The sequence below is a fragment of the Anser cygnoides genome, chromosome 25, assembly GCF_040182565.1.
Source record: "Anser cygnoides isolate HZ-2024a breed goose chromosome 25, Taihu_goose_T2T_genome, whole genome shotgun sequence".
Taxonomy (NCBI): Eukaryota; Metazoa; Chordata; class Aves; order Anseriformes; family Anatidae; genus Anser; species Anser cygnoides.
The window spans coordinates 6605020-6629171 of NC_089897.1; the positions used below are offsets into that span (position 1 = coordinate 6605020).

Genomic DNA, 24152 nt, shown 5'->3' on the forward strand with positions numbered 1-24152 from the left:
AATTTCTAATTTATTTATTTTTAATCGTTATCAGCAGTATTCCTTAACTGAGCAGCTTACGATCAGCGATCTCTATAACTAAATAAGCAGTTAGGTAAAACAGACGTTTTCCAGGACTGTCTGTGATTAACACACTTGACTATTGTAACAGACACATGAAAAGGTGCTCACAGTGAATATTAGCAACATGCCATCTATTCAGTCCAGAAGCAGAAAGGGTTTTTAGGTTTCCTACATGTAAGCAAAGATTTATTGGGAAAGAGAGTACCTTGAATTGGATCCATCCATACACTTAAGGACCAACAAACTTTTGGGCACACACAGAAAATACTGAAACTTGCCACTTCAAATGGATGTTTCTTGCCAGTACCTGATGGCTCTTTTCTGCATCGGAAAGTTTATTTTTCTCTTTCAAGTGCAACAGCCTGTATTCAGATCTGGCATGTCTGTGCTTTATGCCATTATTCACAGCATTCACACCGTTCTCTGTCTCAGTCCCTTTCTCAGCTACCATCTTTACCCTTCTGACCCTGTGAGAGAAAACAAAATTAAGTGCTTTTATGTCAGAGAAAAGCTCTTTGAGGAAAACGTCAAGGTCTCTGTCACTTGCCATGCAGGTACAACATTAAACAATAGCTAAGGGAATACATAACTGTCTTCTTCTGACAGGCTCTTTGTGGCCTGATTCTGTTGAAGAGACTTAAATCTGCTTCACTCTCACCATTTTAGTAACTGTAAACTTCTAAATCAAGAGGGAAATATTTTCTTATTCAAAAAACTAGCTAAGGGCAACTCAGAAGGCAAGAAGTCTGCATCAAGGGAAAGGATCTGTCAATTGAAAACTCATCTAGAAACTTGCTTGAGAAAACAGTAAAAGACAATGAAATAATATCCCAAACAATCTATCCTCCTTTTCCCCCAGGTTATTTTTAGAGAAAAAGTAAGACAGTGTAGTGGGATGACTATTCGAGCAACCTTAACTAGAAGACACAATTGCTTCTGAAAATTAGGTAAAACTGTAATATAATTTGAGAATACACATTCAAGAATTGTTACTTATTTGATAAATAAAAATAAGCTCTGTCACTTTCTGCAACCCACCTACCACTTAATTTCAGCTACAGCATGAGATATAGTACAATCTCCTAATAAGGACATTATAAAGACTCCTACAATACCAAACATGCTTTTAGTTCAAAAGCTGGCAGACCCTGGGGACATTAGTGACAGCACACATTTTGTACTCATTTTCCAAATATCAAATTGTTCACGCACTGTAATTACAAACGCACCAAACCCAGCGAAGATCACATACCTCCTTCGGAAAACCATGCCAAATAAACTGTTAAGAATGGATGCAGATTCTGACTGCTGTTCTTTACTGGCTTTCTCAGGAGAAGACCCACTGTTCCCATCAACACCCACAGATTTGCGTAATTTCCTGATTAGAAGAAATAAAAGGAGAATTCAATTTGCATAGCAAGCTAGTTTTAGGTCTTTCTTAAAAGATCTGAATCAGATTTGAACAGCAATTTAGATGCTATTTTACATGAGTCATGCAGACAGGAGGCTTACTTCCAAACAGAATAAATTTTACATGGATAAGCAGAATTTATGCATACACAAGACATCAGCGTCACTAGTAAAGGAACTGAAAAGGATACAACAGACAAATATCCAGACAGAGTCTTTACTGTAGAAATCTAACGGCAGCAAAAATCTAACCACATCCCTTATTCTCTGTTCAGATATATGACAGTTGCATTTGCACTGAGTAACACACCAAACAGTCAAATACCTAGCAGATGACCTGTAACATTTCCCACACGCAAAGAAAATTGCCAGCAATGAATCCACCAGTCATATCCATCATCATTTGCCTCTTCTCAATAAACATCAGCAATTTGGTGTAGTTAAAACCAAAGCAGGACACCAGTTTGGTTTGCAAAACCTTGAGGGTGCCTTTTTATGCAGAATACCCTCCTCTGGCCATGGAAAGGAACTATATTAAAAAGCTACCTTAGGAAAAGAAGGCCCAAATGCCAGCTAAAGCAGACCTATCGCAGCCTGGTAACTTTGCAGCATTTGTCTTCATTATGAGAAGATTACATGCAAGACAGAAAATACTCCTTTTTACATTTGCAGTTAAATAACATTGACATAAAAACAGAAGAGAAAATATTTACTCATTAACTTCTCCCATGAGCAATCCATCATATGCTCTGATCCCAACAAATAAACCCATTACCTCTCTCACCTCCTCCGCCTGCTGAGTCCGTTGTTTCCCGAAGTTTTGCTGATCTGTGTGGACACTATTTGACAGTGAACAGTTCCCATCAGTAACATAAGGCACATTGGTCCCATGACTTCACTTGCATTCACAACAGGTATCATGAAATACAATACAACTGCTATGACTGAAAAAGAGAAAATTGTATCAAATGCAAAAGCATGACCCAGTTTTTACTTCTGTCATAACTACTTATTTTTACTCTGAAATATAACTTCTGCAAATACTACTGTCATAGATCTCAATAGGCATCGCTTCATAGAAATTGCTTATTCTGCAAAGTGGTCTTCCCAAAAGAGGAAGAAAAAGCACAAAGAAGGAAATTAAAAATACATATGAAAAGAATCTGGATGCACTGAAAGAACACACTTTCGCTGTGCTCTGTGAAAGACCTACTCCTAAGCTGTAGCAGATGAAGTTCCACATCTGTTCAGAAAAGAACAATGAAAGAACCGGGACTGATAGAAGAAACCTGAGCTAATAAATCCTCACACTACATTAAAAATGCTCCAGTACACTGGGATATAAAGCACCTTTGATAAGTAACTTTTTATACGGTACAGAATAAACACTGGACAAAGAGAAAAAGGAAGCTGAAAGATCACTTCAAAGGACAAATCAAGAACAGCATAAACAATCAGCTACTGATGACAGCGGAACTGCAGAGAAGCATTCGCTTGTGATTTCACTGGTTAAAATGTTAATGCCCAATAGATAGTAAGAGGCTGCCTAAAAATAGATTTTACTGTCAGAAAGGACCAAGCACTTTTCTCCAAACAGATCTGTGCAACACCAAGCAAAGACTTCTTACCTAAATGTTCCTACATCAAATCCACATCTGGTGCAGACCACTGCAGCTCAGAGTTGTAAGTACAAACAAGCTGTCTGAAGAGGGGTGCCTCAGTATAACAAAAGTAAAATTCAAAACTCTTCTCACCTAGATGATTACCCCATCTTCCACCGTCCTGTACGCACCAGTGATATGCCATCACAACCTCACAAAAAAGCAGAATGCCAAAGCACAGCTGGCTAAGGTTCCACAGGAAAGACGGCAGTCATGGACTCAGTGTGGCTCTTGAGTTTTGATCCAGTGCCTTATCAGCAAGACAGGGCAGAGCAAACACCGCACAAGAAGTTAGCCCATCACCTTAAAGGGTGGGAGCGTGGAACCCACAAACACACTGAGGGTAAAACTTTGCCCTGTGTCTGCAGGCAGTGCTCGGACAAGAAATTTCAGATAGGAGCCTTATCCTTGATATTATGGACTACAGAAGAGTATCAGGCGCCTTGCAGAAGAAAAGATTGTGGCACAGGCTACTGCTGCTCCTTACCTTGCATAACGTAGAGTACCAGGAGCCACATAAAAATACGCTGGGAAGTAACCTGTATCCACCACTGGCTGAATAGTGGGAAAAACACAACTCTCACAATTCCTTTCCTAGTTAGCGATGTCCAAGGGATTTCAGGCTTAGCTTTGGCAAACGTAGAACCTTGAAACGAAAGGAAAAATAAACAAGTCGTTATAGGTGAACTATAAGAATTTTCTTACTTGTGACTTCCTCTTTGGCCAAGGCCAAACTCCGCCAGGATGCTGCAATTCCAAAGGGAAACAGCCTGACGTCCCAGCCTCCGCAGCTCGGGCAGGTGCGCCCCAAGGCAGGCCCTCACCTCACCTGCGCGCCCCGCCGCGGAGCCCTCCCTTCCCGCCGAGCCCAACCCCTCCTGCCTCTGCCCGCGGCTTTCCCCCCAGGCACGGCCCCGCCCGGCGGCACGCCGGGGGCCGCAGCAGGCCCGCAGAAGAGCTCGGCAGAGGAGCTCGGCAGCAGGCCCTCGGCGCCCCGCCGCGCTGCCGCTCCGAAAGGCGGCGCCCAGACGGAGCCGGGCGGCGCTGAGGGACGGGCGGGCCCCCGCCGAGGCACCCGCCCGCCGCCGGCACCCCCTCACCTCGGATGAGATCCACGTCGATCAGGTCGGGCTGGATGTGCCCCTTCTTTTTAGGTTTGTTTTTGAAGCCCTGCGGAGCCGAAAACAAAGGCCCGTCAGCCCCGGCGAGCGCCGCGGCGCCGGGCAGCGCGGCGGGGCCGCCGCCGTTACCTTCATCTCGGTCTGCTCGATGGCCTTCTCCCATATCTGCTGGTCGTAGGCCCCGACCTGCAAGGAGACGAGGCTGAGGGCACGGCCGGGCCCGCGCCCGCGCCGGCCGCGCCGCACTCACCTTCTTCTGGTACCACGAGATCGCGTCACGGTCGCGCGCGGCCATGGGGCGCGGCCCGGCCCCGGCCCCGGCCCCGGCCCCGGCCCGCTCCCGCCGATGCCGCCGTTACCCGGGAGACCGCCGCGCGCCGCCCGCCCGGTGCTCGACTGCCGCCGCCTGGCGCCGCCCCGGCCCGGGCAGGCAGCGCGAGGGGAGCGCCGAGCGGCCCCGGCCCGCCCCCTCAGCGGCGCAACAAGGAGCGAGGCAGGGAAGGGACAAAATCAGACTTTGTTTATTAAAAAAATACTTTACAGGAAAAAAATCTATGCATTCCGCTCGACTATTTTACAAAGAAATAGCTTAACAGTTTGACACTCTTGTACAGTCAGCTACTAAAGGAAATGCACTGCGTCAGAGGAGTATTCACACAGAGGCTGTGGAGCTGTATCCGCTTACACCACTCGTCGTAAAAACCTCTTTAAAACACTTGCTAAATGTCAATAAATATACTAAGGCCGCACAAAGCAAACAGTCTTCCAGGCAATTGTACACGTCCTCTGTAGGCAAAGACCTTAGATAAATTAAAACCACAGAAAAAAAATCTTAGCTGCCAATCCAAATCAAACCACAAAAACAGCAATACAGAACTCTCTTTACACGTTGTACAAAGAAACCAGAAGCATATGGATTCCTTTAAACGCAATTCGGAGTGCCACCGTGAGACACCTTCTCAAGGCCATGTGCTATGGCAGCCCAGGGCCGCCCTGCCCCGGGGAAGGACAGGGGCAAACGGGGGGATTTCTGGCCGGACTGATGGAAGTACAGCACGCGGGGCTTCGGGTGAGAGGCTGATTTCTGGGAGTAAAAACAAATGCTCCTCTTGCACCCCTTAGACAGGCAAACGCCTACAAGCACTTCGCATTCCTAGGAAATGCGGATTTCAGGAGTTTATCACTCAGGTGGTTCAGACCTGAAAATGGCAGGCCATGCCAGGAGATGGACTTTAACTTTTGTTTGTGGTAGAAGATCTGACAATTAGCATCCTCCAGGGGAACTAAACTGTAATGTGTAGATCTGACAGAATACAGTACAGAGCCCTTTTTCTGTATGGCAAGATCTGTACCTATGAAAAAAGGTTATTATAAATCCCCTGAGAACACTCCAGTGAGTGTCCCACCTTCCTGGAAGAGAATGTGTCAAGTATCTGCACAGAACGACTTCTAGCATGTCTGAAGGAGAGAGGAAAGCGAAGATAACTGATACTTCATCTTTAAACTGTGTTTTGCTAGTTCACTTCTTGCACAACTGAGCCACTCATCTTTATCCTGACAGTTGTTTTTATCAACAGCACTGTATTTAAAAGAGAACCCTAAGCCTGAGGTCTGTCTGATCACTCTTTGTGGACAGAATACTTGGTCAATGAGTAGTTGTCCCCAGTACAAACTAGGAGGGTTTTTCCAGATAGCTGCCGATGACATAAGCTAAAAAGAAATTAGACAAACATCACAGGAGCCACATAAATGGAGAATTGGCAGTTTATAGTAACTGAGCAGCACTGGTATTTATGAACTGTTCTGCATCTCTCCTGGTGGTACTCCTGAGATCTATTAAAACAACTCATGAAATATGCCAGTTTGATTATCTCTACATATAGGCTGTTTTATGAAATCTTAGAGAAATTCAAGCAGCTACTTAGTGTGATATATTCAGAAATAATTACTTTGACTTAACCAGAGATTTGTTTTGCTTGTACACTAAATGGTTTCAATGCATTACTTCATTTCTAAGTAGCCATAGCTTAAAAAAATAATCAACATTCCACATATTATTGTGGAAAATGTTTGCATCTTTCACATCAAGGCATTGTTCTAACTATGCTCTATTGATTTCAGTGGAATTGAAGTGTTTCTGAAGTAATGGGTAGAGAGTTTGGTGACCAGCTTCATAAGCAATCTCTCCCTTACTACACATCCAGATCTGAGGTGGAGTTTGAAAGCAGTAAACTATGCTTTTGGTTAAAGCATAACAAAGCTGATAATTTACGTAGGAAACAGCTTTTTATAAAGATTGTATACAGTTTGCTCCTCTCTTCCTCAGTCTTCCAAGCATGCTAGAACAGTATCGGCAACATTCAAGCCATTTGAAGGTACATTTCTATATTTAAATTTGATATTAGATAGATATCACATTAGTAATTGAACTGAATGTAAATAGAGCGTGATACTATGGATCACTTCCCTCCATCCAAAGAGATGCCAGAGCGTTTCTGTGGTATGTCAGGCTATAGGCACAGATTTCACTAAACCTCGAATTCTATAAGCAACATGAGCCACTCTGGTCTTCTTCCTTTATCCATTTAAAACATGCTATTAGAATTTACAGAGGGCTTCCAAATTGATTCCCCCTTCATTCTATTTCAGCTTTTAATATAAAGTAGACAATTTGTTGTATGGGGGCTCTTAATTTGTTTATTGTGCCATTAAAGATATGTTTGTGGAATCACTGAAGTATCTGCAGATTTGTCCATTCCTGAGTGATTGTACAGTGCTGGCTGTCAAAGAACACCCACCTTATTATGTACCTCTACTGACACAACCAAAGAATAGCACATGTGAGAAGGAAAACGGGCACTTGGAAGACTAGCAGACTTCTTAAAAGGAAAGAACACCCTTGGGTAATACAATCTTCAAATGTGAAGGATGAACCGAAACCACTATTGCCTGTGAGGAATTTTACTTTGCACAACCCTTAAAGCTATGAAATTCCTCTCAACATAAAAAGTGGAAAAAACCCACCAGAGAACAGACTGCTCATTTATGAACCAGTCTGGATCATCTAGAATTTCTGCTAAGATTAAATTACACCCCTGCATGAATCACATTTTATCATAAAAGCTTTCCATTCTAACACCTTATTTACACAGATTACTAAACAAGTCACTACCACTTCAATCTGTAAGTTAGTTTTAAATTGAAATATTTCCTAGTCCTCATTTTTGTACCGAAGACAATACATACATACACATAAGGAGTAATACAGGTTCTAACTAATCACTGCAGTATCTTCTGATGATTATTTTTCTATCAGTTTAAAATAGTGACCTCTACATTGAGGTGCTAATATGTATATAAAAGCCTACACAAACAATATTGCACAAAGTAAGATTTATCATAGAGTAACATATTTTAGAGACCCTTATAAAGAGAAGAGTAATAATTGATATTAAAAAGATGCATCCAGAACTAACACAGCATCTTTGCTTTTGTCTAGTCTAACATAGTGTTTCAAATCTTTCCTACCCCACTGAGGATCAGGACAAATAAAGTTATCTGGAGACAGCTTAACTTACACCAAAACCCAACTTGTACTCTAAATGTGGGTAGGGGGAAGGGAGAGGGTGAGAGGGACAGGACTCTTCCTTTTGATGACTGGAAAGGGCAATAATAAATGGGGTAAGTGAAAAGTCAAATACAGATTACACGTTAACATTTAGAAATATTGAAAGATTGTTCAAAAACTGTTGATAGCTGACACTCTACATATTTAGCACGTGCCACTGATTTTTCCACAGTACCTGGGCACCCGAAAGCTACACATGGAAACAGCAGTCCAATGCCATAATACTTTTTATTGTGAAACAGTAATACAGAACTTCCTAGAATAAGGACATTCTTGTTGTGTAAGTCAGTTACCAACTCAACGCTATTATATTAAGTGCATCAGTACAAGGGAAAGTGTGGTTCCATTGGACATATATTACGACCTGATCAAAACAAGCTGCCAAGTTGGTTAGCATTTTAAAGCCTTAAAGTGCTCAAAGATAGCAGTTTCCTCCGTAAGACTACCAATAGATTCTCTGATTTTGACACTAGTATTAATCATGTTCAGGGAAGATGTACTTTGGAAGCAAAACCCTCATACCAAATAGTAATAAGCAGTGCTATGAAAAGTGTTAGGTCAGTAAGTCATTGCATTTCAACAGGATCAGACACTTTCTTCAGTTAATTTTACAGATCACCTTTGTAGGAACTGTAAGAAATACAGATCAATTTCTAGAGCTTGTATATAAACCAACTTGCATATAAACCAACATGTCAACAACAGACATACCAAAAATTTCACAAAACATCAACAAAAGTGCTGTGCTTTCTCTTTTTTTTAAGCAATTAAAATGAGATGGGAAAGTTCTTTGCAAGCCTTCTACAAAAACATTACTTTCTGGCAAAGAATAAAGTAAAAACAGGGAAATAACACTGACCAATACAGTTCAATCATTTTATGTTCCTGGAGGAATTTCATTCTGATTTTGAGGAGATATTCAATATCTCTTTACTGAAACAGAAAGAAGTGGTAGACCACTGTTACAGGTTGTACTAAGGGGTTAAAATACAACTTGAATTTTGCATAATCTGTGTAAAAAAGATATGCTTGACATTTTGGAATGTCACCTTTCTCTATAGAATTATAGGCAAGATTTCTCCAATAAAACATAAGCCAGTTATAAAACTATAACTTCACATCAAAATTTTAAAAAGTTGTTAAAAAATGTTTGATTATATACATATCACACAGAAGAGCCTGTATGATCCTGTGGATTGTGTTGCTGATTAGACTCTACTTTAAAACCTGGAAGGGGCTGGGCCACCTGATCTGGTTGCACAAGTCCTGATATTGAAGAAACAGAGGAAGAAAGCACCCCTGTTGTAAGCTGCATTTCTGTACCTGGTTCTTCAGACTCTATTTTTACACTCACACATTGGGATTCCCCTTCTGACTCTGTCTTCCCAGGAACGCTACTGTTCAAGTTTGAATCGCTTTCTGTACTTTGAGAAGTCTCCCCCACAGGGTGATATTGTTTAAGTCTTATGTGCCAAGCTAAGCTGCAGACTGCTGACACTGTTTTGAATTGATGAATGACATTTCTAGGGATGAAGTAGATGTCATTGTCACATAACTGAATTCTAGCATAGCGAATGCCTTCCCGTCTCATTTGGTTTAGTTTGGCTTCATCCACCCATTGAACACACTGAGAGAAGGAAAGATGGTAAAGTTAGTGGTATACTCTGTTCAGGGTAAACAATTCAGTATCCACCTATTTTCAACATACTTTGTACCTGGATCAGAATGCAGCTATTTAAACAGGTAAAAGTTCATTTTTTTAAATTACATTAAAAAAATCCAATTCTCATTTATCTAATGTGTACATCTTTGAGAGGACGATGAACAGCTGAAAACACTCTACAGTCATAGCTGAAAACAGTGGATTTGACACAAGGCTGCATCATTTTGGCTGCCAGGACTGAGTTTAGATGCCTTCATATCCTAAGGCAACATCAGGGTATTAAAAAGACAGAAAGAGGCATACGTGATTTTTAATCAATTTAAAATCGTTTCTATAGCATATACATTCTAGACACTGTTCGTTACTACTAGCTAGTACAGGGAGCTACCTACCCAGCAGGCTCCCGTACTTAGATACTGCATAGACCTCTTATTACCAACAGGAGGTAGAACAAACAAACGAACCCAAAGGAGAAAGAAGGAAAATGAGTAACATTAAAGTTAGAGATACCTCCACCCAGAAATAGTGCTAGGAGATAACAACCCAACCTGATTGCACATAGTCCCGGGCAGCCTGCCCTATCTGAACCTGCTTGCGCAGAGGGGCTGGACTCGATCTTAATATGTCACTTCCAACCTCAGTAAATCTGTGATTCTGTGAAAGATACCTGCCATTTCTTATCTTCAAAATTATTACTTGGAGCAATTGAAAATCCACACATTATTGAAAAATTACTTAAAAGTATGAAACATTCCACAAGCATTATGTCGAGATGTGAGATGTCAAGATGCGAGATGAATGTTTAAAGGCATTGATACAGTATAAAAGCTGACATTCCAGTCCCAATGGCAAGATGCCAATCACTGCAACCCCTAGGACAAGTTAAAAAAAGAAAGACCTTGTGGAAAAGTCACCTGAGACACCCATCAGGAATTCCGAAGTGTATAGTTAAAACCTGGGTATCTGAGATGAAGCTGGGAAGTAATTCCCATTGGACTCAACTACAAGTAAATACCTGCCAGAATCTTTTATGCAAAAAAGTTACTTTTATACTGGAGGCATATCAGTGGTATATTTTTTTTCTCTACAGTATACTTTTTGTAATGCATTTATCCCAGATCAGTAGATTTTGCTCTGTGAGGGCTGCTGGTCTCAGGTTATTTCAGTCATCATAACTGTAAAACTAAGATGAGACTGGCAGAAGAACACAAAGTGATTCACAGCACAGATCCCAGCTTGGTGGAAAGGAAACAAGGAAAATTGCTTAAGGGAGGCAAGAACTGAGAGCCACTGGGGATACAGAAGGGCTGACTATAGAGCAAACCTGAAAACTATCAGAAGCTATCTCCAAAATACTAAGAACAAGCTGTCAGTAGGAAAGATTAAATACCTGTGACACTGGCGGTTCATGCAGGTCCAACTGAAGTCTCTGCACAACATCAGTGAAATCTTCAGCATGGAAACAAACCACATCTTTGGTTATACGAGGCTGGTCACTCCTAGAAAGAGATAATTACAGGAATTTTTAAACAACTTGACATAGATAATTGCTTCATTGAACAAACTACTGCAGTTTTCTTCTGGACATGAAGTCTAATCACTCCTCAAAAAGTATGTATGTTATTCAGGAAAGTAGGTATTATTTGTAGGTTGTTTTTTTTTTCATTTTACTTTATTGATGCACGCACAACAGAAGTGATGATTTTTGTGGACAAATGCTATACTGACACGTCAGAGAAGGAGGTTCAAATTGCCGCTATACCGAAGTATCCTGTACATCCTAGGAGCCAAAATTTACCTCAATTCTTCCATTGTACGATTATACAGAGTAATTCTGATTAAAGAAATGTAACAATGCAGCACTTTGAAACTGTAATAAGGACAATATTAGTCAGCTGTTTTTCATCTAATGGCTGTGAATCAGTAAAGGAAGTTCTGGCAGCTTTTATTTATATGAAAATCTAATAATATTGCTAATGATGCTACCAAAATTCTACTGTAATTGTCCAAAATAACCATGCAAGTCTGTAGTTTCTATGCAAGGTCAACAGCAATGCCTTAAGTACACAAAATGAAAAAGCATTATAGCTATGAAGTTAATCACTGAGATCTTCGATTACTGTTTACCAAAGTTGCACTAATATACCTGCTCAGGAAAAGAACAATCACAGATGATGGTGCAGGCGTGGTATCCTGAGGCTTTTTTTGTATGTCACTAAAATTTTCTGCAGACTGCTGTTACAACTCCTGTACTGCCTCAACAAGAGGGAAAATAATAGATACATAGCCTATATTTCTCACCTCTAGACTGCATTTATTTCATTACAGGCTTTAGACAATTTCTTTAATTAGGCTCGTTTTCCAATGAATTTTCTTTTCTTAAGAGAGAAAAATATTTAGACTTGCCCACACCCATGGTAATAGTTGCATTTTAGTGGCACTTACCATTCCCCAAACTGCACAGCCTTCAGAACACCTACAGCAGCTGTACTCTGCCAGTCAAATCCTTGACCCACATGATCAGCGTGAGCCCTTGTTCGGTCTTCAAACAGAACCTCACGGGGCTCACTGGTCCGAGGTAGGTACTGGAGATTCTTTATTTCATTCATTGACCTATAACATGATTAAAAGACATACTAAAAATTATGGCAGACTACTCAGAAAATAAATGCTTGTATTAAAATCCTCCTAAAGTATTGTATACAGCAGGCTTCAAAATCAAAGACTGACTTAATCTAGGTATTTGACAATAAAAGATTGAATCAAATACAACTAAGTACAATTCAGGTTATGAGATCAAACTTCATAAAATAACAAATCCAATTGCTAAAAAAATATATTTTTCCACCTGTGCTAAAAATGTTCTTCCAGAAATTTAATGGCAAGTAGAATAGAGCTATTTTTAAAGATATTAAGTTATTTAGTTATTTAGAAGTACCTCCAGAAATTCTGCTGGAAATTATGATTAAAATATGCTTCCAATTCTTAATCTCCTAAAATTAGTTCTACAGCATGCTCTTTCTGAGAAAGATAGCAAGTCTATGTATATGTACCATAGTATTTCCTGAGAAGGAAGACAGTATCACAACTGTTTTAGCGCTAATATTAAAATCCAACTCTAATGGTGTTAGGGATCTGATCTGTTTTAGAGCATTTCACCCACACAATTAGTTCTTTCCACAGAAGTTAGCTGAATAAACATATCTCCTGAAGGACAATCAAAACAGGTGTCAGTGTTAACGAAGCATTGATCAAGGACATATTACAATAAAAAGTGATGAAATAAAATAACCATCATAAATAACATATTTGGCTTAATTCACTGAGCAAATTTTAAAGAAAAATGAAAATGTAAAGCGTAAGCCTGTGAATTAGCCTTCTGAAAGAACTAATTATATATAAAAGAGCAGTTTTGTTCTCAAATCTAAAACATACATAACTGCAATGTTTTTCCTTTAATACAGAAAAAAAGTGTTACCGGCGTCGCTTGAATGGTGATTTTGGCATATCAGCTGTTGGGATCATCTGCTCTCCTGGTCTCACCCACATTATGGGACCATCATCACTTTGTGACCTGCACTGAAGTCTGAGACTAGAAAGAGTACCCCAGGGCAAAGTCATCTAAAAAGCAGAGCACAAAGCACTGGATGAGATGGATATATTAAACAGTGTTCTTTTGGTAAAACTAGTTTGAACCTACTGTCAAAGAAATAGTATAAAAACTGACGTTCTGAGAGGTAAAATATATTGCAAGCTACCTTTACCAAACTTAGTTTTTAGGGAAGTAGATAAATGATTAGGTAGTATGTTTGTATATATGAGATATGATAATAAACTTCAGTTGATTTTTGAATTATTTCCAAAACTGTAGCGAGTTAGTTCAACATCTTTCATTTGGACACAGGAAAGAACGTACCTCAATCTTTGGTAGCTCCAATTATAAACACATCAATGGAGAAAATATTTGCAAGGTTTCTAATTGCTTTGAAATATATGAAACTTAGTAATCATTTAAATATCTATAGGTCTTTAAAGAAAACACCACAAGTTACTGCTTACTCTCAGAAACGGAGATTCTTCTAACATATCTAGAAATTCTGGAAAGTAGTCCCCAACTTCTTCATCAACTGCTCCAACAAGACTGATCTGCCGCATTGGTCCTGCTCTGTAGGTTCCACAGCAGTATGTTCGATTGACCTGAGTAACCAGAAAGGAAAAAACACCACCACTGCTTTAGTTAAATTTCAAGAGATTAATTTTTAATATAATGCACTAGGCCATAGCCCAGTGTTCATACAAATCCAAGACTCACCTACATCTATTTCATTAGAGATGTCTCTAAGAATATGCAAAGAGACTGTTTAGAACATCCATATCTGTAGGGTATCCCAGGAGAAAATAACTCCTGTTTAAATGACTGATAGCACATGCTTCTATGGGTTGAATAATAGCAAGTTAGTATTTGACTAATTCAGCGCTTTCAGGCTGACTTGAGAAAATTGACATGCAAAGTTTCTTTGCAACTCAGTTTAAGCTTGCTGGTAAAAGCCTATTTATTAGCACAGCTGAGTATTGCTTCTACATTTCAAAACGTATACTACTGAAATACGTACATTCTTCATTTCAGTCATGTCCTATAGGTCTTCCCCTATGACTAGTGAAAAATCTGTGCCCCCTGCAGGTAGTGGTTCTGACAACATTGCTACAGCAATGAACTTCGGGAACTGAGAGGTCTAACTAGAAATCCAGTGGTCAGGTGTATGTTTCAGTGTTTATCTACAATCTTAGGATTACCATTTGTAACAATGGTAAAATTGTTACAAAATTTGTGCAGCAGAGAGTGTCCCACTTTCTCAGGTCATCTGGATACTTTTCTTGCCCATTTCCCATTCTCAGAGGAGAACCACCAGCAAGATTCCATCTTTCTCTAGGCTTTTTGTATGAACTGCAGCCATATATAACATGCCACATTGCCACAGAGTACATTGTATGTAGATGCTGCAGCAATTCAGTCTTAAAAGATCACCAATTCTGCAATAATTAGTCTGTATTCTCAAATTCATCTGAACTCCAACCTTCCATCACCCTTCAGCAGCCTCCCTATATTCATCACATGGTTCTAGTGGTGAAAAGTCGCAGCCCAGCTCCATGACTAAAATGGTGGGACAGGTGCATAGGGGAGAGCACTACAGGTAAATTTGCATTTTATAGCCATTTATAGAACGCATGATACCTTCTGTAACTCCATTTATAGACATGTATGAAGTAATTAGTTCTAAAGCATTGCACTTTGTTTTTCAGCCAATAAAACAAATGTAAACTACTCCGTAAAGTCGTTAAAACTAAATTAGGATAGATTAATAAAGACTTAAAGCTACTGCTGCAATTTTGTCCTGTAGCAGCAACCACAGATACTTAGCATAATTATAGGAGTTCAATTCACTCCTTCTTCCAGAGTTTTCTTTCTTTAGCTTTGTGTATAGCCAGTTGGCAGTTCTGTATTGATTGTACACATTTATACTTCAATGAAAAGCTAAGCAGGAGCCAAAGATGATTTCACATACAGCTTTATTCCTCAGCCCACAGCTCACTGCTATACCACATCACCTCTACCTGCAGATAGAGAGCTTTACACCCTAAGTCACTCACAGGAAAGCGGAGTGCTTGAGCTAGATAATGGAGTTCAAGTCCATAAAGACTATTATTAAAAGCTGAATCAGCATATACTAACTTTGGTACTGACCATACAGATTTTATGAACTAGGTATGCTCTTCAGGGGCTGTTACCCCCAGTGAAAGTTAAGACTTCAAATCCTATTAGAACATTACTGGAAAAGGTTCATATCTAATGTCACTGAAGTGGAATGATTTCACCAGCTTTCTAGAATGAAATTCAGAGCAAAAGTATAGGAAAAACATTGCATTAGTCTGGGTCTATGCAGCAGCAAGGGAACTAAGGACTGAAATGCCCTGGTCCTTAAGCCAGTTAAGTTTAACTGCCTGCTGCTATTGAAGTAAATGAGAAATAGACTATTTCGAGCTGAGTTATGTTCTACTGAAGTGACTTGTAGAGGTTCACTAGTACTTCACAGGTGTTTGTCATGAAAGTCAAAATTGGTAAACACCATATGCAAGATTTTCCTTTAAGAAGTGTTTTCAAAAGGAATAGAAGACTAGGAGCTTTGACATTACTTTTAATTTCAAGAAATAGAAGAGAATGAGAGCTAGAAAGAAAACATTAAAAATACTTTTAGGAAATCTCAGATTTCTGTTTAGTTAGTTTCAGTGTAAACACATCCTGTTTTTAATTCTCAAGTGTATATATTCCTTTAAGTTATTAAAAACTATCTGCCAACTCACTGCAGTCCCCAGCAGGCTGGGGTATTCATCTCAAGCCCCTCAATCATCAGTGATTGAGTTCACCAGTTTAACGGTGTCAAAAAATTCCCAAATATGTAGTTTGTGTCTCCTCAATTCCTTCAGAGCCGCACTAACCCAATTCAGTGGTATTAGTATTTGTGGTCTTAACAATATGGACTACACTAGGACCTTGCATAATAAGAAATGTGTTCATCGCTGTCTGAAAGAACAGGCATTTAAGTATTAGAACAAGTAAGCCAGAGCCAATACAAGCAAAAAAATCAGAGCACATTCAATCTTAAATATTTTAATATACAGAAACCAAAAAATGATATGGTATAAATTCACGTTGGAGTGATTTGCTTTAATTATTCAGTTTGCATTATTCTCACTGCCCTGAGGACAGAGAAATTCACCTTGCAAATGAGCTAACCATTAGATTTTGTGAAGTCTTCCAGATTCAAGACCTTCCTTCGAATGGAAGACACTTCCTATTGATACTCATTTTGTCTGAACAGGTACAAAACCAGCTGAATGTTGTACAAGCCAGCAGTCAAGTTAACTTCCAGTTAATTTGCAATTTGCAGATCAAAGTTTTGATTTCTTGACACAACACAGTATGGTTCAGTACAGCACACAAGTTCACACATACCAAAGGTTCACCTTAAAATTGAGGTGATTTAATTGAGCATCCTCAACTGACAATAAAATCAGTGTTAGAGCATACAGTCTTCCTGTAATATGCTTAATCTGCAAAGGCATGACATTCTATAATGTACAATTATTTTGTATATTTTCTCATACAGGAAGGTCCAAAAGCGTAACTTAAACAAATTGGTCATTCCTTAGTGCTGCCAAGGAATAGCAGTAAGCCTGACTTATCCCCCCTGTTCTCTTAAGCAGAGCATTTTAGCCACCTCTAAAGATAAACTAGTTTGTAAGACTTGAGCTTCAGCAGAATGCATCTGCCATAGATGAAGCCATCAAGCATTTAAGTGAATCTTTAAACTACTATAGCATTGCCTATACTCTCTAAAGACTCATGTTTCATTTGTCTTAAAAGTGTGACAACTATTTCCATATATGCTTGTTCAGTGTGTGAACCACACTAACATACTTCAGCCAGGGAAGATTAACCAGACATTCCAAAGCTGGGTTTAGAGAGGCATTTCAACCTAACTGAACCTAGTGTCATGACTCAAGTTTAGAGAGTACTTAAAATAGAATTGAAATACCAGCATACTCTGTAACCCAGGGAAGCCTCTTACTCATTACCATGCATTCCTCACATATATTTATAGTACAGGCTATTCATGTTCACAAGACCAAGACATTCACCAGGAAAAAGTATTATTGTTAAATATCCAGTTGGCACCACTTAGCTATTTTAGGGGACCATCACATATACTCAAAGTAAATTAGAATGTAATCATGACATCAAAGAACACAGTATAAGTAACTAATACAGAAGACTTTGAAACCTAGCTTGTAGACAAGTCTCACGTCTGTATAGCACATGCAGAGATGTGTATTACGTAGAAGTGCTCTTTGCTGATAGCAGCTGTTTGTATGCTCATACATTGAGCTGATCTTGGAGTAATAAGCACTTTGATGCAGCTGTCAGATCAAGGAATTACTTAACCCATGAAGTAGAATCTGTTCTAAAGTAAGTGCTACACAGCTATCAATTGTCAAAGAAGTTCATAAACTAAGTAGTACAATTACTAATTTAATGGTTACTATGCTAAGTGCTGGAAAGTATTAAAAGACTCTGCATATTACCATACAGTAACTCGGTAAGGCAGTAACTGCTTTTCCAACGCAAATCTAGCTTACAACTATTTGGTAATCCTCAGAGAGATCCAGACAGCCCACCACAAGTATTACAGTTTCAAAGTCTGTTGCTAAAGGATGTCTGTTCCAGCAGTGCTGAAGTGCAACGGACTGCGGAGTTTCAGATTTCTCCTTCCAACTGATGAACCAGTATTTGAGACCTTAACTTCTTCCAAGGGCTTAGAAAGAAGCATCAGTTTGAATCTGTTTTTAGTCTAGACTGAGCAAGAAAAGATTTTAATTCCACTTGTTACAAACTTATCTCAACTGTAACATTGCTGCATATTCAAGACTTTTCCAAGCTCGATGACAGGAGTCAAATGTAAAGGGTTTTCATAAGGGAGTCTTAAAGTTAGCTGTTACTATTGTTGCATCCTGTTAAGTTGCATGAGATAGTTTGAGAACTTGACTCTTGTGACTAGCTTTCAGAGCTAAGTTTCTCTCCCCTAAACCAGTGATGAAAAGGTTTTACTTCTACAGATTTTAAGGTAGTTTAAGCCTATACACTACCTTGATGTTCATAGTAAAGTGAAAATCTTTTTCAATGAAAATTAGAAACCATTCCACTCATCTCTCTGAAATTGGAAAGCAAGTACCAAGTAACACCCTGCATCAGCTACCGATGTTAAAAAACCCTCATCTATTGTGCATGACATACTGAAACCTGAAAGGCACTGTCACTGTAAATACTAAGATTGCAAACCAAAAAAGATCTATTGAAGGAAAAAGCAAAGTAATCAACTCTTAATACAGACTTGCCTATTGTTTGAACAGCATCAGTGTTCTTCCCAGCTCAGAAAATAAATCAGTACCTTGCAAGATCAGTAGAGATCTGTCTACAGGTCAGGGTTAGCGGTATCTGAAATGTGATACACTGTGCACACAAGAGAACTCTGAGCAGAAACAAGCACAGTAGAAGTCCCAACACCATCTTTTTCACCTGCTAAGGAAAAAATTGTGCCTCATCTATTTTAGGCCATCCCCACTCTGTATTAATGAAATTACTCAAATCCAGGTGTTACGCAACTTGCATGCCTTTAAGGCAGTTCTTACCTGAGAGTGAAAATTTGAAATAGTTGTTGTTTCAATGTCCTTCTTGCCCAAAATTTCCATTTTCACTGGAGTGTTAGGAAAGTTAAAAGCAAAGTAATCCAGGAAGTCTGGTAAATAAGCAGCTGCTCCATGTACTATTGCTAAAGCATAGTAAGCTGCATTTTTATCATTTTCGCTGAATGACAAAGCAAGAAACTCTTCCGCAAATCTCTCCATCTCCACTGGAGACAAAAATGAGAGTTCATCCATGTAAGCATGAAGGACCAGAGCGCCACCATTAGACTGATGTTCTTCGTGAATGAAGTTACTAAATTTAGTGCCAGTTTTCAAGAAGCTGCTGCGAACAGAATGCTCCTGGTGTGTCACAAATGGCGTTTGTACTCCCTGGGGCACTCGATATTCCTGCATACCCAAATTCAGTCTGCAGAGCTGCTCATCCTTAAGATACCTGAAGGATTCCTTGTTTATTTCTAAGTTATCACAATGTCCTTGAGACAAAGTCTCTTTGTCAATGCGAGTGAGTCCAGCACACACCGTCTGCACTTCTTTGTTGTACATCTTCAGGCGTTTTCCCCTCATATCTTCCCGGTGTTTCTTTTTCTTTTTTTTCTTTATCTTCTTCATAATAAGACTGTCAGCTCGCTGGGTTTTGCCATTTTCGTCTTGAGTTTCTGGCAGCAAGAACAGAGAGGAGATTAGAGCTCTGCAATTGTACCATATTCACTCAAAATGAATGAAGCCCTCATTTCCTAAAGCTATCTGTTCCCACAAAGACTGACCAATGGTAACACCTTGTCTTTTGGCTTACAAGACAATTATAGAATAAAAACATGCAGTACACCTCTGTTATGCAAGGAAGACTCCCAAATTCAAGTTTAATATTTTGGAAATATTTTAATTTGTAACAACTTTATTAGAATACCTTTAAAAGGAATGCTTATTTCAGAGCATCTAAATTAAGATGCATCATTAACTTCTGACATTTAAGGCAGTGAATGGGAAGAGGATAAACAACTATGCATAACATTTAGACTTTCCTTGCAGAATACCTCCCTGATTTTGGATACAAAATATAGAAGCAAACGAGAATGCAGCCAAAGATGTACAAACGTTATTAACATTTAGAAGAAACAGAAACTTAGAGCAGTTAACTTTCTGGCAAAAAAAATCTTTTGCTACTGATCTTTCTTATTGAAGTTTAGAACTGATATTTCCAAGACACTGAGGATATTGCTAAACAAAATTAAGTTTCATATCCAGCTGACACTTCAGATAAAGTACAATATAAAGCTATCTGTAACACAGTTGGTATCTAGTTTCATCATAAAATTGTGCTGTGCATTAATACATAATCTTTTGTCTGACAATGCCCAAAAAAGGATTTTCACTGGCAGCACTACTCTCACAACCCGCTTAGTTTGACAGTTACCAGGCTGCACAAGGCATGGCAGAAAGCAAAGTACATGGCAAAAAGAGGTTATTCTGACTGCAGAAGCCTATTAGATATACTAGTGATTAGATGTGTTTTTAAGTCTGCTCTGCTAAACTGCCAATAGACTTTGCAGTTCTTCAAGAACTATCCCAAGGTATTCAGTCCTCAGTTAACAGCTTGCTGAAAGGCCCCATACATCCACAGAGAGACCACATACTGGCCTGTATCAGAACACAAGTATCAAAATATCACATCCATATTTTCAGCCACCTTGTCCTAGCCTGTTCTACAGTTAACTATCTAGTTAACTCAGGGCTAAAAAATGTGTAGTTTTTTCTTAGTTCTTGGGTTTTTTTTTTTTAAGTTTTTTTTTTTTTAGTTTTTCCAAGTTAAAAGACTGAAAAGGTTCAGGCAACAAGTGTAAAGAATCAGTTCTGTCAAGCAAAATGTAGTAGCTTAATTGCTTATCTTTTAGTGTTAAGAAATAATTCAAATAATGTAGGAAGTGACAGAGATAGTAAGCTGATGCTCAGCTGCTAAAAAGCTCAATTGTCAAAGTTTTAATCTGATAACTAAGTGCCATACTGCCAAGACCATTATGGGGATCAGAACAACCCGCTGCTGATGGTAATAGCTGACTAGAACATGCAATACCTAAGCTTTCACCAGTTTCCCATAGCACAAAATCTTGTGCTAACAATTTCCTTTCTTTGCCCACAAAGCAATAAAGTTTCTATTCCATCTTTATTCTCTTGCTGTAACTTGAAGCTAGAGAAAAAATTGTATGACACTGATCTATGAGGAAAAGCTGTAATAAACACATGCAGCTTCAAGTTATTTAGTTTAACCACAGTGTTTAACTGTATCATTAATAATTTGGTCTGGGTGCTCTTTACTTGAGATGGCTGACCTTCACAACAGCCTGGTGTAATGAACAGAATTACTCACGAAGCAAAGAAATAGTCGATTGCTTAATGCTAACTTCATACAATTGTTCTAGGACCTGAAATACAAGTTTTCCACAGCACTGCTGTTATGCCTTAGCTCGTACAGACAGCAAGTGCCCTTATTTTTCATTACAACCATGGAAACCTTGAGAAGGAAGTTTCAGCTGAGACACCAAAACAACTGGTACAGTTCTTTGAATAAGCTTCTCTGGAAGTCTCAGAAGTCAAGCTTGCACAAGCTTACTCAGTCACTGAGCTACAAAGTATAGATACTGCTTTGCTAGCTGCAACAAGCAGACGTGATCTTAGACCTGATGTGTCCGGAGAGTCCAAGTCCAAGCTGAAACTACAAAAGAGTTTCAAGTGACCACAGGGCTGCTGGGAACACTTCCTTGCAGGTGTTTCTTAGTTAATTTTTAGATATTAAAGGTGTCTTAAAGGTTTCTAATTATAGATACATTTTTAAAAAAATCAAATATGCACAAGTTCTAATTCAGAACATCTTCCTGTTTGAAGATATTCCCTAATAACAGGGATACGCTTAGCACCCTGTATTTTGGAACATCCATCAAACACTGGTCCATTTTCAGGATAAAAGCCACCCAGACCCCCTTCCACTGCTGCATCCTCTGAACACAACAGGGTCCCAGTATTACAGTCGAAGTAACCACTGTATCAGAGGAAGCTTGACAGTGACATTAGGTGAATGCCCAACAGTCGTGACAGTAGTTTTTACTTTAAAAAAGTGGAAAATCTTCAGTATTTCATATACTGAAAAACCTCATCAGCAGACTACGGGTTCCCACAGTGAGGTAGAATAACAGCACTGCCAATAACTCAGCTAGTCTGAAGTTATCACGTAATTGAACGCACTAGTCACTATCACTACTAGTACCAGCAAAAACACTGGAGATGTTTATTGTCACCTGTGGCCAAAGACAAGAATAACATAAGCAAGAAACAGGCAGCTTAATTAAGCATGGAAAAAAATAGTGAAAGGAAAAAAAATAGCCCCCTCCCCAAACCCACTATATATGCAGTCTAGGACATATAATGAAGAGCTTTAGACTTTGTTAGCAAACAGCTTTCCTTTGCAAATCTGGAATTCAGATGGTAATTTTAATTACTGTTTAAGCCTTCATTAAAGAAGGTCTTATTTGGTTATTGGCCCAGAACTGACACGCAGAAGCATTCCCAGGCTAAGACGGCATACTCCTCGCACTGCTTTAGCTTTTATCAACACTCATCAAGCTAAAATTTGAAAATTACATTCTAATAGCTTTTAAAGCTATTATTCAAAGACAGTGGTTTAGCAGCACTGAACAACAGTGAGAAGTGCGCTTTTGCATGATCACTTAGTCTTTATCAACAAAGCAACTTCTATCTCCATCTCCACAACAGCTTTGCCCATTCTTCAGACAGCACTAGCAAGTTTACACTACAGACCTAACCTTTGTAACATACGTTTTAGGTTTCTTTGGCACAAAACCTTTATGTATACTCCTGGAGCATAATTCACAACATATTAACTTTATTGCTTCTGATCGCGTTGTGTGCTCATACCAAGAGGCTTTCTGTGAAATGCTTATCCTGTACTGTACTGAGAGAGAGAGGGACCTTAAATCCAGGCTCCTGTCCGAAGAACTGAGGCATTTATTTAAAAGATAAAATAAAAACCAGCAGCTTCTCGCTTCTAGTATATGTTAATGCAAGCACAGTAAGAAGGAAGCTTTACTATCAAAGCACTCGTATTTTGAAGCTGCAACGAGGGCAATTCTGAACAGCAGCGGCATAACAGCAGGCTCGGAGCAGCACAAGCGCTCCCGTTCCTCACACGGAGCCTGCTGCTCGGGTCCCTTTGCCACACGCACCCGGGCTCGGCACTGAGCCCTGAGGTGGAAGCGGGCCGTGCATCACTGCAAGAGGACGGAACAAGGGCTCCCGGAGCTACGGCTGGCTTACGCTGCCTGCTCTGCACACACACACACACGCCGCGAGCCCTCAGCGAGCAGCACGCACGGGAGCCGCTGCCCCTCAGCCCGCCTTCGCCCAGGCGGGACGGGCCGAGCCCGCGCACCGGGGGCGCCGCTGCCGAGCCCCGCCGGCCGAAGGCGGCGCGCGGGGCCGCCTCCGAGGGCCGCGGCGGCGGGCGGGCTCCGCCGGGGCTGCCCGGGGACCGCCCGCACCGACGGGCCCGGGTCCGCGAGCGGCGGCGGACGGCCCCGCCGCCCCCCCCTACCCCCCACCCCCCCGCTCACCTCGCTTGCTGGGCCGCCCGGCCGAGCCGTCCGCGGGGCTGCCCCGCCTCGCCTTCTGCGGCTGCCCGGCGGCCAGGCGGCCGGGCTCGGGGGCGGCGGCGGCGGGGCGATGCCGGTGGTGGTGGTGGCGGCGCTCCTCGAGCGCGGCGGGCGGCGGCAGGCTGAGCGGGGAGAAGGCGAAGAGGCCGGCGGCGGCGGGCAGGCCGGGCAGGGCGGCCGGGGGCAGCGGCTCCGCCGGGCCGGGCCCCGCCAGCAGCTGCTGGCTCAGCCGGGCCCGCTTGCCGCCCGCCGCCGCCTCGCCGGGAGGGCCCCGCCGCCGCCGCCCGGCGCCGCGCGGCCGGCCGGGCCGGTCCCCCGAGGGGAGCGGGGGCGGCTCCTCCGCGGCCCGGGACACGGCGCGCACCGCGGCGACCTGCGCGGCCATTTCACAGGCTCCCTCACACACATTTAAATGGCCCGAGCGCCAGCAGGCACCGCGCAGGCGCCGCGCGGCGCCCCCTGGGAGCTGTAGTTCCCGGCGGCGTGCCGGGAAGCGTAGTCCGCCCGCGCGCGCAGGCGCGGGCCGCGGTTCGGCCGGCCGAGGAGGGCGGCACGGGGGCCGGTCACGTGCCCGCCGCCGAGCCAACGGCCGCAACGGGCGGCGGGAGGGGGCGGGGCCGCGCATCGAGGGTGGCGGCGCGAGGCGGGGCCCGTGGGGGTCGGGAATAAACTCGGCTCGCGCAG

The 24152-nt window shown here is 41.3% G+C and overlaps 1 protein-coding gene across 5 annotated transcripts in view; it reads right to left on the minus strand.

The window, feature by feature from the left end:
- LOC106041316 (protein PHTF1) overlaps positions 1-23876 on the minus strand; it is a 32422-nt gene extending 8546 nt beyond the window's left edge. The window contains exons 1-12 of one of the 5 annotated variants that reach the window (XM_066983119.1): positions 23430-23871; positions 18793-19463; positions 13606-13743; positions 13025-13167; positions 11992-12159; positions 10937-11045; positions 4385-4441; positions 4235-4304; positions 3622-3780; positions 2258-2312; positions 1316-1441; positions 371-530 (exon numbers count right to left, since the gene is read on the minus strand). In XM_066983119.1, the coding sequence (XP_066839220.1) occupies positions 371-530; positions 1316-1441; positions 2258-2312; positions 3622-3780; positions 4235-4304; positions 4385-4441; positions 10937-11045; positions 11992-12159; positions 13025-13167; positions 13606-13743; positions 18793-19463; positions 23430-23853 (2280 nt within the window). In that variant the 5' untranslated portion in view covers positions 23854-23871. Of the gene's footprint in view, positions 1-370; positions 531-1315; positions 1442-2248; positions 2418-3621; positions 3781-4234; positions 4305-4384; positions 4442-4505; positions 4669-4758; positions 9511-10936; positions 11046-11991; positions 12160-13024; positions 13168-13605; positions 13744-18792; positions 19464-23429 lie in introns of those variants that run through there. The other 4 variants (XM_066983118.1, XM_048070828.2, XM_066983120.1 and 1 more) reach the window with 4 other exon arrangements.
- Positions 23877-24152: the final 276 nt, after the last annotated feature.